This window comes from Filicampus tigris, chromosome 5 (genome assembly GCF_054856515.1).
Source record: "Filicampus tigris isolate MCC_2025a chromosome 5, RoL_Ftig_1.0, whole genome shotgun sequence".
In the NCBI taxonomy this organism is placed as follows: Eukaryota; Metazoa; Chordata; class Actinopteri; order Syngnathiformes; family Syngnathidae; genus Filicampus; species Filicampus tigris.
The window spans coordinates 3,209,729-3,226,234 of NC_141221.1; the positions used below are offsets into that span (position 1 = coordinate 3,209,729).

General features: G+C 41.0%; 2 protein-coding genes across 5 annotated transcripts; one reads left to right on the forward strand and one right to left on the reverse strand.

Moving 5' to 3' along the window:
- The first annotated feature begins 123 nt into the window (after positions 1-123).
- On the forward strand, positions 124-9,790 carry LOC147146894 (D-amino-acid oxidase-like). 3 transcript variants are annotated; one of them, XM_086030040.1, is made up of 11 exons: positions 124-372; positions 2,873-3,068; positions 3,146-3,260; positions 3,570-3,646; positions 3,820-3,885; positions 4,907-4,961; positions 5,354-5,458; positions 5,534-5,610; positions 6,174-6,291; positions 7,151-7,249; positions 7,330-9,790. In XM_086030040.1, the coding sequence occupies exons 2-11, from the start codon at positions 2,875-2,877 to the stop codon at positions 7,453-7,455; spliced, it is 1,032 nt and encodes a 343-aa protein (XP_085886166.1). In that variant the 5' UTR covers positions 124-372; positions 2,873-2,874; the 3' UTR covers positions 7,456-9,790. The 3 variants fall into 3 exon arrangements, with proteins under 3 accessions (XP_085886166.1, XP_085886163.1, XP_085886165.1); XM_086030037.1 differs by lacking the exon at positions 124-372 and adding an exon at positions 1,864-1,997 and having other exon boundaries at positions 7,330-9,789; XM_086030039.1 differs by lacking the exon at positions 124-372 and adding an exon at positions 1,893-1,992.
- Positions 7,635-16,483, reverse strand: svopa (SV2 related protein a). 2 transcript variants are annotated; one of them, XM_086030034.1, is made up of 16 exons: positions 16,316-16,478; positions 14,441-14,604; positions 14,245-14,330; positions 14,049-14,147; positions 13,014-13,085; positions 12,442-12,566; positions 12,296-12,359; positions 12,043-12,168; positions 11,773-11,901; positions 11,580-11,653; positions 11,387-11,463; positions 10,490-10,594; positions 10,037-10,148; positions 9,866-9,947; positions 9,650-9,739; positions 7,635-9,575 (listed from the first exon to the last, which is right to left on the reverse strand). In XM_086030034.1, exons 1-16 carry the CDS (start codon positions 16,348-16,350, stop codon positions 9,360-9,362), a joined length of 1,656 nt encoding a protein of 551 aa, XP_085886160.1. In that variant the 5' UTR covers positions 16,351-16,478; the 3' UTR covers positions 7,635-9,359. The 2 variants fall into 2 exon arrangements, 1 of the variants encoding a protein (XP_085886160.1); XR_015086730.1 differs by having other exon boundaries at positions 9,430-9,575; positions 9,816-9,947; positions 16,316-16,483.
- Positions 16,484-16,506: the final 23 nt, after the last annotated feature.

The window sequence follows — 16,506 nt, forward strand, 5'->3', positions numbered from 1 at the left end:
AAACAGAAAAGCTCCTAGGCGAGGGACCAGACAATGTATGGAGAATGAAATATTTGGACCTCTCCTGGACACTGGTCACCGGGCCCCCACCCTCTGTAGCCAGGCCTGGAGGCGGGGCTCGTTGGCGAGTACCTGGTTGCCGGGCCTGCACCCATGGGGCACAGCCCAAAGAGGCAACGTGTGTCCCCCTTTCCATGGGATCACCATCTGTGGTAGGGATTGTTGAGAGGGGTCCAGGAGGGCGGGTGCACAGAGAGCTGGGTGAAGGTTGAAGGCGCGGGGACTTTGGAGGTCCGATACTCGGCTACAGAAGCTGGCTCGAGGGACGTGGAATGTGACCGCTCTGGGAAGGGACCTGAGCTGGTTTGCGAGGTTTGTGTCTGGATTTAGTTCCCAGTTTCCTTTCGGTCCTTGTTGATTCATTGTTAGTGTCTTGTGTCATCAAGTGTGGTCTCTCAGCATCTTGTGGGGTTTTTGTCCTAGCCTGTCGTGTCACGGAGTTTCTTTCGTCAAGCCAAGCCTCTCTGCCACGCCAAGTATCTTTACCCTGTCCTCTGGTGTTTCCCTGAACCTTGTTAGATCCCATTAAAATGACCTAAACTGCCCTCCTGCATTTAGGTCTTCCACGCCACCCACCGTTTCCTCCCCGAACACAACAAAGAGCTGCCTATTCTAAAACCTGAGTCGTTATGTGATTACATTATTATTCTGTATCGGTTTTATCCGAACAGCTAATGTCCGCGGCCCGGTGGTTGGGGACCCCTGCACTATAGGACTGTAGGATCAGCACTTGGTGGTGTGTTGACTCCGATGGTAGGAGAAGATGCCGGTACGGTATTTCATAATAACAATGTTAATAATAATAACAATAATAATACATTTTATTTGTATTTTTATATTTGTATTTTTATATTTATATATTTGTAGTCACTCAAAGTCGCTTCACAGAGGCACAATAAAACTGAGAAAGCAGCAAAAGGTGACAACTATTGGAAACAAAATCCCTTTGAAAGATTTTCCTTATACAAAAATGTGATGCTTCGGCACTTAATAGTGAGCATTTATTACCAATAAACAAATCTTTCTGATTAAAATTTGGAATGCAGCAATTTGTACCTTTAGGGGCAGAAAGCAACAGTCTTCGAGAACTATCAGGTATTGCATCAAATAATTCACGAGGCGTAACAGGTATACCGTAAGCAAAGCAGAATTCTTCAAATGTAAACAACTGACCCTCTTCGTTCAACAACTGACTGACTAACAACATATTATTATCAACCCATCTCTCAATATATAACGTTTTATTCTTAAATCTAATATCCTGATTATTCCAAATATAGTGTCTGTGGGGACAGAAATTGTGTTTGTATATCATCGACCAATGCAACGGAAGCTGACTATGAAAGTTTGCTAATTTAACTGGTAGTTTTGAAATACTATAATTACATCTCAATAAAAAGTCCAGTCCACCTACAGACTTGAAAATATGGGTAGTGATGAAATTCCATATTGAGTGGGGGCTATTTAGATATAACTTGTTCCACTTTATTTTAAACGTTGCATTTAGCGTGGAAAAGTCTAAAGCATTAAGGCCACCAGAGGACAAGTTATTTATCATAACATTCTGCTTTATGTAGTGTATTTTATTTTTCCAAATAAAGTTAAATAAAATTGATCTATCTTGACACATATGTCTTTTGATACATCATGAGTATTCTTAATCCAAATTTCAAAAGTTCCCAGTTGCTTCCATATGAATTTTCATTGCATGCCTTTCTCCAGCTTCTACATATTTTTAAATTTTATGTCATTTATAGTTAAACTTATTACTGTACTGTACTTCGAATCGAATGACGTATGCGCGCTCCCGCGAAGGAGTGCAGTTTTCAGCTGGGGCACAACATGCTCCCTGTCCGCTGTGACAGCTGCTGCACTTTTTTGTGTGTGTGTTTTCACTCACATCGTGTCCGTTGATCGGCTTGCACACTGACGGTACAGTAAGTGATTTCGACACTCTTCACTGTCCGATTCAACGCGGTTCGCGATCACTGCCTTTGTGTATGCTAAGCCGAGAGTCGCACCAAGTGTAGAACTACACTTGCAGAGTCGCTAATTTTAGCCTCTGTGCATAATTATGCAAGGAGGATCCGACACGGTTTGTTTATCAGGTTGCGAACTTGATGAACCGTCCTACAGTTGTATCTCAAAACTGTTGCCGAGCAAGGGCTATATGTGCCAACGTGTAGTGCGGTGTTTTACTTTAGGTGCACCTTGAATATAGTAGCCGTCAGGCTTTATATCAATTTTTGCATCGCCTACATTTAAGCGGTCACAAACATTGCACGTAATATTGACTGATTGGTTGTTTTGCTGCGCCGCACTGCTATTGTCTTGTGTTTAATGAAATTGCATCCAGGCTTTTTTATTTTTGTTTTGATCTTTTATTAGTGAGGATAGTGGTTGGATGGATGAATGGGTGGATTAATAAGTACAATACCATACAATGATATCTACAAAGTGTAAACAAACACTCCCCCCTGTGTCCGTTGCCATCAATTATAATTTAAATGAGGGCAGCACAGTCATCGAGTGGCATCCACGCCTGCCTCACATTCATGACCGGTTCAAATCACATCAACGAAATATGAATGTGAGTGTGGATGGGTATTTGTGTATACTGGATGTGACCTGTGATTGAGTGGCGTCCAGTCTAGGGTGTACCCCGCCTCACGTCCAAAGTCAGCTGGCATAGGTTCCAGCACCCCCATGACCAAAATGGTGGCTCACTTCAAACTGTACCATTTGACTCACACTTAGGGAATCCACTGTAAGTGTGTAATGGATGCGGTATCTTTATGCTCTGTTATTTCAGACATGCGCGTGGCCGTAATAGGTGCTGGAGTGATCGGTCTGTCGACAGCGCAGAGCATTTATGAGCAGTACCACTCCATTGTCACGCCACTGATCATTGAGGTGTATGCAGACCGCTTCACTCCATTGACCACCAGCGATGGAGCGGCAGGCCTTTGGCAGCCCTATCTCGATGACAAGGGAAATGTTCAAGAGAAGTATTTGTATTATTTTTTTTACTTTTATTCCTCTTGAAAATATGATACTTTCAATGCTGCATTCTCCTTACCTTCAGGGAATGGTGTAAACAGACCTTTGACTACTTGGTGAGCTGTCTCCGTTCACCGGAGTGCGTAAAAATGGGTCTTTTCCTCCAGTCCGGTTACAACCTCTGCACAGAACCGAGGCCCGTGAGTAAAGCTTCGCATTTGACGATAAGAATAATAACTCACGAACCAAAATTGGGGGGTTATTTTAATTTACGACTGAACGTTGAATGTACTTTTAAGTGTAACAGAATATCACAGGGCGGTCTGATCGTGTAACTTTGACGAATGAATGTCAGCAACAGCCATAAAACAATAACTGCGTTTTTATGGAAGCGTATTAAAACCGCAAGCCGTAGATCAATCGTAATTGAGTTTTCTCATAGGCCGGCGCAATAGACAACAATCTGGCCATAAAGTCAGCCTTCACCCATGTGTTGTTTTTGTGGGCAGGACCCATCATTTAAGGACACAGTCTTGGGCTTCAGACAACTCACAGAGCGAGAGCTGAAGATGTTTCCTGGTTACAGGTAGAATCCGACACAAAAGGAGCATAAAAGCCCCGTCATCGTTTGTTGCGCAATAGTTGGCTTTGGCCAAAGAGATTGCAAAACTTTAATGCTACACTAATGTTTGACTGGATGATTGAGTTAATTTCTAACACACCCGTTTCTTCTAAAATGCTCAATGCCCTTTTTTTTAGTTATGGATGGTTCCACACTGCTCTCATGTTGGAAGGTAAAACATACCTACCTTGGTTGATGGACTGGTGAGTTATTGCACATATTGACACAAATAAGGTCTTATTTTTCTTTCATTTCAGGTCATATCCTTGTCTTAGTACCTTAATCCACAAACCACTTTGGTCTGCACATTTTATTATATGTATAACCCAGGGGCGGAACCAGAACGTGGCTAATGGTTGGGACTGGAAAAATCAGGGTGGGCCTGAATATTTCTCTCATTTTGCACAATCCCCCTGTCCCGACACTTCATATATTCAAATAAAATGACAAACCGAATAAAATGAAGTTCAGACCTTCCTTAGTCAACCACAATTATGCCATTCTTAATATTCAATAAAATCAAATAAAAAATAAAAAAACACATAAGAAAACACAAATTCAAAAATAATTTAATAATAATTAAACATTTTAAAGTATATATTTTTTTCATGAATCTCACTGGGTGGGCAGTCTATCATTCTGGGTGGGCCTGTGCCCACCCAGGCCCACCAATAGCTCCGCCCTCTGGTATAACATTTTACCTATTTGTTGTAACTTGAGCTGAAGCAGACAAAGGTCATTTAAGACTACTGAGTAACACCTTGTAATTTGGTCAGCCGTTAAACCATAAACATATACTGTGCAATATTCCATATAATTTGAACTTTGATTCACTTTCCCCCTCTTATGGGCCAATAGAAATCAATCATAAAAAAAGTCTTTTTATTTTAAGGGAGAGTAGATATACTCAAAGAAGTATATTGTCAACTGTCAAAGAGTGAGTGCTTTCCACACTATCAGTGATGCAAACTGAGGTTGGAAAGCAGGTAAGATATGTGAAAATGGATTTATTCAAATTTTTCCTGAATGATTTAGCTCAGAAAGCTGTCGACTAGTGAATACTGTAAAAGTACTTTACTGTATATAGTCCAGACAGTAATCCATGTAGTACATCTAAATGCCATACCGGGCAATATTTGGTCCAAATGCCTTGAAAAAAAAGAAAGCATCATAATCAGCACATGTTCTGGTATTAATATAACATTTGGTGTCTTCCTCTTGCAGGTTGGCCAAACGGGGTGTGAAATTTTATCACAGGAAAATTGGCTCCTTTACAGAGGTTAGCTTTTTAAATAGTTTATCTACACATACGAGAATATTTTCTATGCAAGCCCACTAGTTGAAACAGGGCATTCTGATAAATATTGCGTGTGTTGGAATAAGTGTTAATCCACTCGTTTTTAGCCATCTCCGGGGGCGGCCATTTTATCTTCTGTCGACTGAAAATGACATCACACCTTCTCACAACGACCAATCACGGCTCACATTCAGAAGACAGGTCAGCCGTGATTGGTCGTTGTGAGCAGTTGTGATGTCATTTTCAGTCGACAGAAGACAAAATGGCCGCCCCCGGAGATGGCTAAAAAGGAGTGCAATTTTGACACAAAAGGAGAAAGTACTGGGTGTTTTTTTTTTCTTCTTTTTTACATTTTTGTCCTTGCCTGTTTCTAGCTGTCTAAAAATGGTGCAGATGTGATAATAAACTGTACTGGGGTGAGATCCGGAGACCTCCAGCCTGACCCTGAGCTCCAACCAGGCCGGGGACAGATAATAAAGGTGAGGAGACTCATTCTATGTATCATCTGGGTAGAGGGGGAAAAGTTCTTATTTCTTCATAATCTTCTTTTCTAGGTGGAGGCCCCATGGTTGAAGCATTGGATTTTGACCCACACTGACGGGGTTTACAACTCACCATATATCATTCCAGGGTAGCACTTGAGTCTGACAAATTCTAAGCACTACAAACCCACTTTCACACTGCATTCCTGCTAACAATAAAGGTGGGATTTATTCGTCTGGTCTTTTATGACAGGACCCACCGAAATGGCTTTTTACTGGAAATGTGTACATTTGCACGAGACTCATACTCACTTTTGGATGTTTTGATGCGAGATGGCATCGGCTACAAATAACCTTTAACACAAAGGGATGTGAACAGTGAGTCTTTGGTGGTTAATCTTCACTGTCTGGTTGGGGAATGCAACCTTTAGCTTCAACCCTGCGTTGGTCCCTACACAAAAAAGCTGGGGAAATGCCAGTGTGAAAGAGGCTTTTAGTGACTTTAAGTAGCACTTTTATTTTACACGTACTGTATCTCTCAAATGAATGTATTTAATGCATGTAATGGAGGGCCCTAGCCTTCAGCATTTACACAGAGAAATGTTTTATACCATCGCACCCACTTTAGTAGTGGCTGCAAAGTTACTGATGTGCTGTCTACTTGTCCTAGTGTTGTTTTCTGTTCTCTGTTTTCACGAGTTCGTATCTGCAGGAGTCACCTTGTGGTAGTCGGCGGCGTGTTCCAGTTGGGAAACTGGAATGAAAGCAATGATTCTGGCACTCATAAGGAAATGTGGGAAAAGGCTTGCCAGCTTGAGCCTAGTCTAAGGGTAATACGTTATCTCAGTTAAGATATTCGAGGGGCAGTCCAAAAGTAATGAGTCATGTTCATTTTACCCGACTTATAATTCATATTTTTTTTCAGAAGTGTGTAGTTAAAATACTTGTTTAAATCGGAAGTCAGCCCAAACATATTTTTTTCAAGAATATGTTCTATGCAAGCCCACTAGTTGAAACAGGGCATTCTGATAATTATTGCGTTTGTGGAATAGGTGTTAATCCACTCGGTTTTAGCCATCTCAGGGGGCGGCCATTTTGTCTTCTGTCGACTGAAAATGACATCACAACTGCTTCCATTTAAGTATAACCTGTTAAAAATGTTGTTTGAATGTATCCACTTCCTGTCAGCTTTTTTGGAAATGACATTATCATTGGATAGACATGGTTTCCAGTCATGTGAAAATGTTTATTGGTGGTTCCTTTTCCAAAACAAGGAATTCAATGACAGCTCTTTGCTTCTGACGAACCAATCCAATGATGGCATCATTTCCAAAATGGCTACCAGACAGGAAGGGGATAATTTTAAAACGACAGCAAAAAAAACAACAACAGTTTTTAGAAGTAATGTAACCACATTTCTGGAAACAATATGAACTACAAGTCGGGTAAATTGAAAAGGACTCATAACCTTTTGACTCCCCCTCGTACAAGTAAAACTATACGCACATATATGCAGTAGACTTTGTTCCAGTCAGTCTCCTTGATTACTAGTGAGCTTGTGTCTTGTTGTTTCCTTCTTTTATCTGTCTGCACAGGTAATTTAGGTTTCTGGTAAGGATTGTAAAAATCTTTTTATTCATGACCCATGATCTTGAATTATGTGTGTGCTGTTTTTTTTTCTGGTCACAGCATGCCAGGATAGTGGATGACTGGGCTGGCCTCAGGCCAGCCCGAAGTAAAGTCAGATTGGAGAGAGAGACTATACTGTGTGGTACCACTGCAGTTGAGGTGATCCATTCAACATCTGATCACAATTCCACATTTGAACATTGGTACTCAGTGTCTGAGTTACTGTGATTGTCTTGCAGGTGATTCACAACTATGGCCATGGAGGTTTCGGAATTACAATTTCCAAAGGCTGTGCACAGGAAGCAGCCAAGCTTTTTGGTCAGATTTTGGAACAAAAGGGGAAGGGACCAAAAGCTCACCTGTGAATTTGTTAGAAGCATTTGTGATTCATTTGTAATCAAATCATAACCTAATCATGTCATTCTCATTACAGTAAGGGGCAATTGGTATTCACTATTGAATAACAAAAATACAACATGCTTAAAAAAAACGGAACTAAAATTAATATAGTTTGCAAATTCATGGAGTGAATAATGACATCAAATCTCTTTACAAAGATAATTTACTGCCATGAGATGGTACATTTTTTGTGATGACAAGATTCAGTCTACATACATATGAATACTGATTAAATTAGTACCGGAACAACCAGCAGCTCATTTTTCAAGTAAAGCTCACAAAGTAAGTGCAAAAATACATCATTCTCCACGTCACCTCTTGACAAAGAAACTAAACCAGATTTGATGAATTATTCATAGAGGTGTAAATTAAGATAAATGACCATGTTAATCTAAAGCAGTGATACTCAACCAGCGTGCCACGAGGGATCATCAGGTGTGCTGCGGGAAGTTACCCAATGCCAATTATTTTGACAATAAATGAATAAACGAATAGATAACTGTTTTTGATCATTAACTATGCCAGCCACATATTGTAACAGTCAAAACAATCAGATGCTCTTACGATACATAATTAACTCATACATCCACTCTTTGTGCACTGTTTTGCTCAGCGGTGGCCATGAGATTTTTTACACATCTGAAATATGTGCCTTGACTCAATAGGGTTGGGAAACACTGGTCAAAAGTCCACATTCAGTAAATATTGTAGATGCAGTTTGATGTTTAGAATCCAGTGAGACAGTCACATTGTAAGTATTCCAATAACTATTGTATTATTTTTAATCAGAATGATTAAGGACTGTTGGATGTGATGAAACTAAATAAAAATAGTTCTCCTAGACAAGAATCCAATCATGTATTTTCCAGTGCAATGCAAGTTCTATTGAGTCATGTTTCGGAAATATCGCAGACTATACACACAATATGTACTAAATACTGTGATGAAAGTGGCAACGGATTTCACCATTGGCATTATCATTGCCAAAAATTTATCACAGCATAAATTGATATTGCTACTGGGATTGTCTTTTTGTTTTGTTTTTAAACACATTGGTGTTCACATTTATGTTTGGGCACCATCATGATGTAAACAGAATTGTTTATTTATTTTGAATCCTGTAGTGAATAAAAAAAACAAACAATAAGATGAGATTTGGAAGAGGCCTAATGCAACTGAAGTAGATGTTTTCCAAGTAAATAATATCTTTGTATTTTGTAAGGCTTTTTTGAGTCGGAAGTTGGAGTGTCTAAAGGAATAGTATGTGTGTATTTTCTAACTCTTAGTGTACCCCCGAACCTTTTTGGCATACCATGAGTACCCCTTCATATGTGTTGATGATTCTCCAAAAGTCGAACATACCGGTAATACAACTGATTAAATGAAAATAATTTTCCTTAATTTTACTTTCTTCTCGTCATCTGGGCTTTAATGAGACATTGAGTTGACACGCGGCTGTTGTGATTTTGGCACAGCTGGTGCCAGATCTAGAAAATAAATAATTAAATATTTCCATGTACCTTTTGAAATGTGCTCACATACCCCGAGGGATATCCCTGGTTCGGAAACACAGATTTAGACCATAACTTCTTTCCCCTTTTCATTAGCATTGCTAATCAAGTTTCAGACCTGTTCTTTTTTTACTTTTAAAAAAATTATTTTTTACTTTTTCTCCATTTCCAAGACCTCAATTGTCCTCACCCGTTCTTCAATTGATGGCGATGGTGGTTGAAGACTATTAAGTGCAGTGACATTTTGTGCCGTTTTCCTCTCTGAAGTCACTTAAGTGCCTCGACCGTGGATGGGACTTGAGATGCACACGAAAAGCTGCCGCAGCTTCGCTCTTGCCCGTAATAATCTCAAACATTGCTCAGCCCTGGGAGCCAGAGCTGGAATGAGGGATTGGCCCCGTGTTTTGTGAGGAAGAGGCTCGGCCCATCATCTCCTGGCCCCACTGACGGTGGCTGGATTCTTGCAGGCCTCGTCCTGTTGTCTCAATTGGCAGTGCGCAAGATGCGACGGCGGCAAGCAGACAGCAGCAGCAGTACACCGAGAGAGCCAAATACACAGACGACTCCAACAACACCTGAAAGAGAAAGCAAGAGGGACACTTGATATCCCACTTTATTACATCAAAGTGCCAAACTTTGCAGGTGCTACCTGTGCAACAAAAGGTGTGATGAGGGCACCAACTCTAGCCATTCCACTGCTTGTTCCCAAGCCTAACGCCCTTGTTGCAGTTGGATACACCTGTAGAACATCAGAAAATACCGTGAAGTTCCTTCTACTTTTCTCTGTCCTTGACTGCCGTATTGATTTGCTTCACATTTGGATAATCCTATTCATTGAACGGTCGTTGTGAACACTGCAATTAACCTCTGGCGTATACACATAGGCAGCCTGGAATCCTCCAGCGATGAAAGCTCTGGCAATGAATATCAGCACTGTCATAGATGCTCTGTAACAAAATAAAAAGCCATGCTGGATTGATGAAAATGACACCATTTGATTGAAAAAAAAAAAAAAAGATAGATTTTCTCCTTTTACCTCCCCACACAACCATAGAGTGGAATGATACACAGAGAGAAGACCAGGAAACACAAGGCCATGGTCTTCCTTCTTCCTAAGCGATCGATCGCCCACAAAGTCACAAACAGTCCTGTGGAACATGAATCCGTAACCTCAATAAGTTTACGTAACGTGGTCAAGGTACAAAAATGAGTGAAAATTGGAGGCGAACCGGCCTATAGACGGGTACTATTATTTCCCCCCCCCCCCCCCCCCCCCCGGAAAAAAAGGCGAAGGACGGACGACGGAAGGGTACCCACGCTGCAGACGGATGATGAATGACGGACGCTCAATTTTTAATAAAATGCCCAGCTCTGGATGGATGGATGGATGTTAATGGGATGTCTGTAACGCGGAGGCCGCATTCACGTAAACATTTTCAAAATGAACAAAATGGATGTGTTTTTCACAGGACAGCAACAACATTTTTACCTGGGAATTCCGATAAGGTTGTCCACAACAGGTCTTTGTAGTCATCACTGTTCAAATATTTACACTCCAAGCTGCATCTGAGCTCCATCTTATTACCTTTGGACACTAGAGGGAAATGAAGAACAATATATTTTGAGCTTGGATCAGTTCATTACACTGTCTGGGTTTTTATGCTTGAATATCACCTCCAAAAACAACAACAACAAAAAATCTAGTTGACAGTCATTTTATGAGTGCTTGAAATCCTCTAGTATTTACGGGTTTGATTTTGGCGGCATTTATTTATTTTTTTCTATGGGGGCAAGGTGTGGACAAATAAAACCCTACAGCCACTCGTCTGTAGGTCTGTAGGATTTTGTTATGCCCATTATTTCACAAAAGCAATTAAGGGCCCACCACATCCATATTGGTGAAATGAATACGTGTATATTCATTGTTCATCTATGAGTTCAATGATCTCATTAATTGGTTAAGTGATTTATTGTAAATAATGAATAAAAAAATCAATTTGACATATGCGTTAAACATTTCTATCTTGTTTTATAAAATAACTTGTTTACTGAGTATTGAATATTTTTTAATTTAAATATTTAAATATATTTTTTAATATAAAATAAGTCAAAATGAGAATGAATTATTCTTTTATCATTAAAATAAACCCTACAAATGACGTGGACCATCTGTCCCGCTTTAAAAATCACATCTGTCCTTGAGCACAAAAGTCTGCCGAGCACTGGTCTAACAACCCTCATTAAAATAATTCAACTGTATCTGGTTGTGTATTGCATAGTATCATCCTGCATGGGTTTACTTAAGGTGAGTTGTTGTAAAATAAAAACAACACCGACTGTCATCGAAAATGAAAAAAAAAAAAAAAAAAATGGAGCGGTAACTCACTTCCACATGCGCCTCCCTCCTGAAAGAGCTCTGTGGTGAGCAACACAAGGCCGTAATACGAGAAGGCATTTGCGAACCTGAGGACAAGAAACACAGCAATCTGCATATTAAGCTCAATGTGTCCATTAACCTGTAAGAGTATGTTTTTTTTTTTAGAAAAGCAATGCATAAGATTATTATTTCCTCCACTTACCAAATAAACCACAGAAGAACTGTTGTCCAACGGAAGTGCGATGAGAACAAGTCACGAATCTTCCCCCGATCTTCCTGATGAAAAAAAACCCCCAAAAAAACCCAGGAGACTGATGACAATCACAGGTCATAATAAAGATAAATGAATAGCGGAATTAGATTGGGAGCATTAAGCTCTGCATGAACTGATTTACTTGTTTGGCTGCAATGAGTTTTCCCAGTGGCATGGGTACACCATTCTCCATGGCAATCCGCTTCAAAGTAGCCAGAGCTTTTTCCTGATTCCCCGTCAGCACATCGTAACGAGCACTCTCAGGTAGCCACTGCCGCCCAAGTGAAGAGACTCGTCAGTTTATCAAGCTTCTGAATGAACATGCACGATTTAAAGAAGACATATTGGGCCCTATTTCAGTAGACGGGCGCAAGTGCCTTGAACCTTGAACTACTCCTGACGTTGTACTCACAAAACATAGGATGGCAAAGATGAAAAGAGGGATGGTAGAGAGACCGAGAAGCCAACGCCAGCCCAGAGAAGGCATCACTAGAATAGCAAGAAGGACTTCAAACACTGTGCCCAGTGCCCAGAATATCTGTAAGGCAAAAGTAACAAACACAGAATAGAACAGCTGCAGACATCGTGTGCATATTGCACTTGGCTAACTTGACAGCCAAAATCAGGCCAGGCGGATGACGACGGATGTCATCAACAGTACAAACCTCAATTAGCAATATACAAGTTGCTCTGGACTTCATTGGAAGAAATTCAGCATACAATGTGACCCTAAGGAAGAGAAACCAAACACCGTTCATTTCAAGCGTTGCTCTGGCTAGTTGTTCAAAATAGATGGACGAGGGATACGCACGACTGCGGGGCTCCACCAATGCCAAAGCCCACCAGCGCGCGCAGGAAGAGGATCCAACCGTAGATGGGTGCAAAAGCACTCATCAGACCATAGAACATCGTCCACAACACACTCATTGTCAGACCCTGTGTGTCGAATGACAAACATAAGATACGCGAGATCAGGATTTTGGACAAAAGCGCGGCGCTTGCATTTACAGCACTACCCGAATTTATCAATATGACCTTGGCCATTTGGTTTCGAATGCAATTTAAAAAACGTTTAGGGCGCTTTCTTACACGTGGAACAGTAATACCTGAAAGTTGAAATAAATCTTGAGCATCGGGGCAGTGAAAAGAAACCTTTATCACTTCTCCTTGACTTGAAAGTCAAAATGTGCATGCACGTAATATCCTCCATAATACATTTGAAAATGTACATTTATTATCCACATTAGCCTCCCTCCAGCAACGAGTTGCAAAATATTGTTATCCGCAGTCTGCGGACTTGAACGGAGACCAAAGCATTCCAAAGCACAAGTCCTTGTGGATGAGCTGCTAATTAGTGTGCAATTAGTATGAAAACATACTCACTGTCTTCCTTCCATACTTGTCAGATATGTTTCCCCAAAGGGAGGAGCTGATCATCATTCCAATAAACACCGCCTGTGTCAATTGACAAAATATGTCAGAGAATGCTGGATGGAACACTTGCAAGTTGTGGTGAAAACCTCCAAACATCTGCAGTGTTACTTGTACACGTACACAATGGACACGAGCAATAAGACAACACTCTGAATAAACTATTGGATTCATATCAAACAAAAAATTCATATCAAACAAAAACAACCACAAAAGTTGGTAGTTTTGTACAAAAAAAAAAAAAACTGGGCTGTTTTGAACAAAACAATGCAAGAAGGGGGGTCAAATTGACCCAATTTATGAATTGGTCCATTTTTGACCCCAAATTGTTTTTAGAGTGAGGTGTCAAAAATTCATGTTAGGATGTGTTTGGCGTGGAAGAACTACAACAGCGATAGTAAGCCGACAGCCGCTATCACAAGAGCAACAACTGTGACCTTTGACATTACCGTAATCACAAATATCCTTCTGGATGGATAGATGAGAACTTCCCCACAAACACTCCAAGATACCGTAGAACACGGGTGTCAAATTCAGGTCCTCGAGGGCCACTATCCTACATGTTTTAGATGTTTCCCTCCTCCAACACAGCAGATTGAAATCAGCAAGCTCTGCAGAAGCCTGATAATGATTCTGATCATTCGAATCAGGTGTGTTGGAGGAGGGAAACATCTAAAACATGTAATAGTACATTTTGTAGAGTACATTTAAAGACTATATTTGGTCCCAGTTTAAACAGAGTAAAATTTGCACACAATTTAGACTTGGACCAAATGTTGTCTTCTTAAGAATAAATAAGAATAGAAGGATTGGCCTTTTACAATGTGCATTTTACTTTTTGAATTGAACTGCTGAAATAAATGAACTTTTCTATCATATTGCAGTATATTTTCTAGTTAATAAGATGGATCTGCACACGTACAATTAGATAAAGTAGCTTACAGAATATTAAGTTGAATAAAATTGCTGCTACGATAGCATATTTACCGACGTGAGAAGTGCCACCTCCAGACTTGGTAGTCTCCATTCGCAGTGAAGCTGTGGAGCTAAGATGCTCAGAATCATCATCTCCATTGCGTCTGCCATCTAAACACAACAATCAGGAGTTCACTCACAGAAAACGTACATAAAGTACTGTACATATATGCATAATACAGAGACTGTGTAATCAAGACGTCCTCACCCAGGATAGACCAGTGAGGATGGAGAGCTTCCACTGGAAGGTCCCAAAGCCGATGGCCTCAACTGCATCCTCGACCATGAATGTGTCTAAAAGGAGTACGTTTAAACAGCTTGAAAACGTGAAGGGAGAGCACAACACGGGGTCAAGTGCAGAAACAAACAAAAAAAAACAATTGATCTCTCATTACGCTGCCTACCATCAGTTGGGTTGGCAAACTCCCGAGGGACAGGAGCGCCATCGGCGAGGGCCACAGACTCCATCTCTTTCGGCTCGGCCGCCCGCGCCGTTGGAAAGGGCTCTCGACTTTCGCCATCATCCTCTGAGCGTGTGCTCTCACCCGTGTGACGGAAGCGGACCACGCTACAAATGGAACATTAAAGCTGCGAATTCTTCATCTAAACTAAACAGTATGTCGATTCAAAGTTAGTTCAATTGACAACGTGCTTTGTTTGTTCGGATCGGACCTGATTCAGCTGCTCGTGTGCTGGCTGGAGGATACAATTGCACGGCAAGACAAAGACAAGCCTGGCTGCTCGGTTTAAATGATTTTTCTGCCACCGAGTCTGAGAATATTACAGTATATCAATAAAATACATGACATATGAAAATAATATCACCCTATCTGACATGACAGGTCTGCGGGCTAAACACCACAAAATGTGCAAGCGTTCCAAAGATGGGAGGTGCACTTTTCGCCTACATGCTGAGACCCACTTGGGAGACATCGTCTCTTCGGTGTGTCCTGGGTCATCCCTGGGGCCTCCTCCTGGTGGAACATGTCCGGAACACCTCCCCAGGGAAGGATCCAGAAGGCATCGTAACAAGATGCCCAAGCCACTTCATCCGGCTCCTCTCTTTGCAGAGGAACAGTGGCTCTACTCTGAGCCCCTCCCGAATGACCAGGCTTCTCATCCCATCTCTAAGGAAGAGCCCGGACATCCAACAGCAGAAACTTCGGCCGCTTGTAACCGCAATTTTGTTCTTTCAGTCATGACCCACAGCTTAGCTCCAAACTCTTCCACCATAATAAGGTGACAGCTCAGTGAGGTGCGTAAAACTTGCTTCTTAGATTAATTAAAGACACTAGACTGCCCTCAGGTGTAAATCCAAATGTGAATGTAAAGGGTTGTTTGTCGAGCGTCAGGGTGTATCCCGCCAAAGTCAGCTGGAATAGGATGATACTCAATTGTGACACTTGTGAGGACAACACACAAAAAAGAAATGTTGTGTTCTATTTAATAGTCATACCAGTTCCACGCTACTGCATTTTGACAGAAAAAAAAAAATTTGTGTAAGATAATTCCATTATTATTGTTGTTTTTTGGAGTGAACAACAGAGGCAAAATACCACTAGCATGTGATTCTGCGTAGGCACTTGCACAATATATCCTGGCAAGAGGCACCAACATAGTGGCCCCAATGACCATAAGAATCCTACCGGCTTGTTCTAAAAATAGCTTACTAGTCATGTGGGTTTAAATATTTTCAATGTAGAAGTGATCATTTCATAATTGAAACACTTGCAGTTATAGTGTTGCATGTTGATATTCATTTGTTTACTACCTTGTTCAATTATTACTTTTTGTGAGTAACTCTAGAAAAATATATTTTATTTTACGTTTAATATTACATAGGCGGTTCAGATGTTGTAATTTTCTCATCTTACATTTTAAGGCATAAAAGTGTGTTTCCTGAATTACAGGTCCTGGTGAACTACATCATATCTAATGCTTGACTGCAATGCTTTCAAGCACCACTGGCATCAAGGCTATAAGATTAAGCACTGAATGGCTGTTAAGGTACAGAAGTCATTATTGTCTAAATCAGAGCAAACCGGCCTCCTACAGACAGACGACACGCACATTCGACGACACGGCTTCAGAATGCTGTATGATTTTGACGATTTCATCCAGCACTACCTCCGGGTAGTCCTAATGTGTTGACATCGGCGTGCATCACATGACGCTGGCGCTTTGATACAATGTGAGCTAATTGTATTGTGTCGCGAACTGGCCGTACAAACAAGTGACATACAGAAAAATGACAAATTGCGCAAGGCGATTTAACTCACGGCAACTGCCTCAGCTGGAATAGATCGTCGTCCATTTTGGTGTTTATTTTCCGACGCTCCGTTTGGCCTCATCGCCGTTTAGATGATCACGACGAGCTGTGATTTCAGCACTGAGGAGAGCGACCCACTGACGGCCAATGAGAAGCCACCATACACACACAGGACAGACACAGGGCGAGTGTAAATAACAA

Excerpts from the sequence above, each read along its gene's own strand:
- LOC147146894 (XM_086030040.1), top strand. The coding sequence starts at position 2,875 with ATGCGCGTGGCCGTAATAGGTGCTGGAGTGATCGGTCTGTCGACAGCG. Across the intron at positions 3,886-4,906 it reads CTACCTTGGTTGATGGACTG|GTTGGCCAAACGGGGTGTGA; the intron begins GTGAGTTATTGC and ends TTCCTCTTGCAG. Across the intron at positions 6,292-7,150 it reads AGCTTGAGCCTAGTCTAAGG|CATGCCAGGATAGTGGATGA; the intron begins GTAATACGTTAT and ends TTCTGGTCACAG.
- svopa (XM_086030034.1), bottom strand. The coding sequence starts at position 16,350 with ATGGACGACGATCTATTCCAGCTGAGGCAGTTGCC. Across the intron at positions 11,654-11,772 it reads AACTCATTGCAGCCAAACAA|GAAGATCGGGGGAAGATTCG; the intron begins GTAAATCAGTTC and ends TTTTTTCATCAG. Across the intron at positions 11,464-11,579 it reads GTTCTTCTGTGGTTTATTTG|GTTCGCAAATGCCTTCTCGT; the intron begins GTAAGTGGAGGA and ends TCTTGTCCTCAG.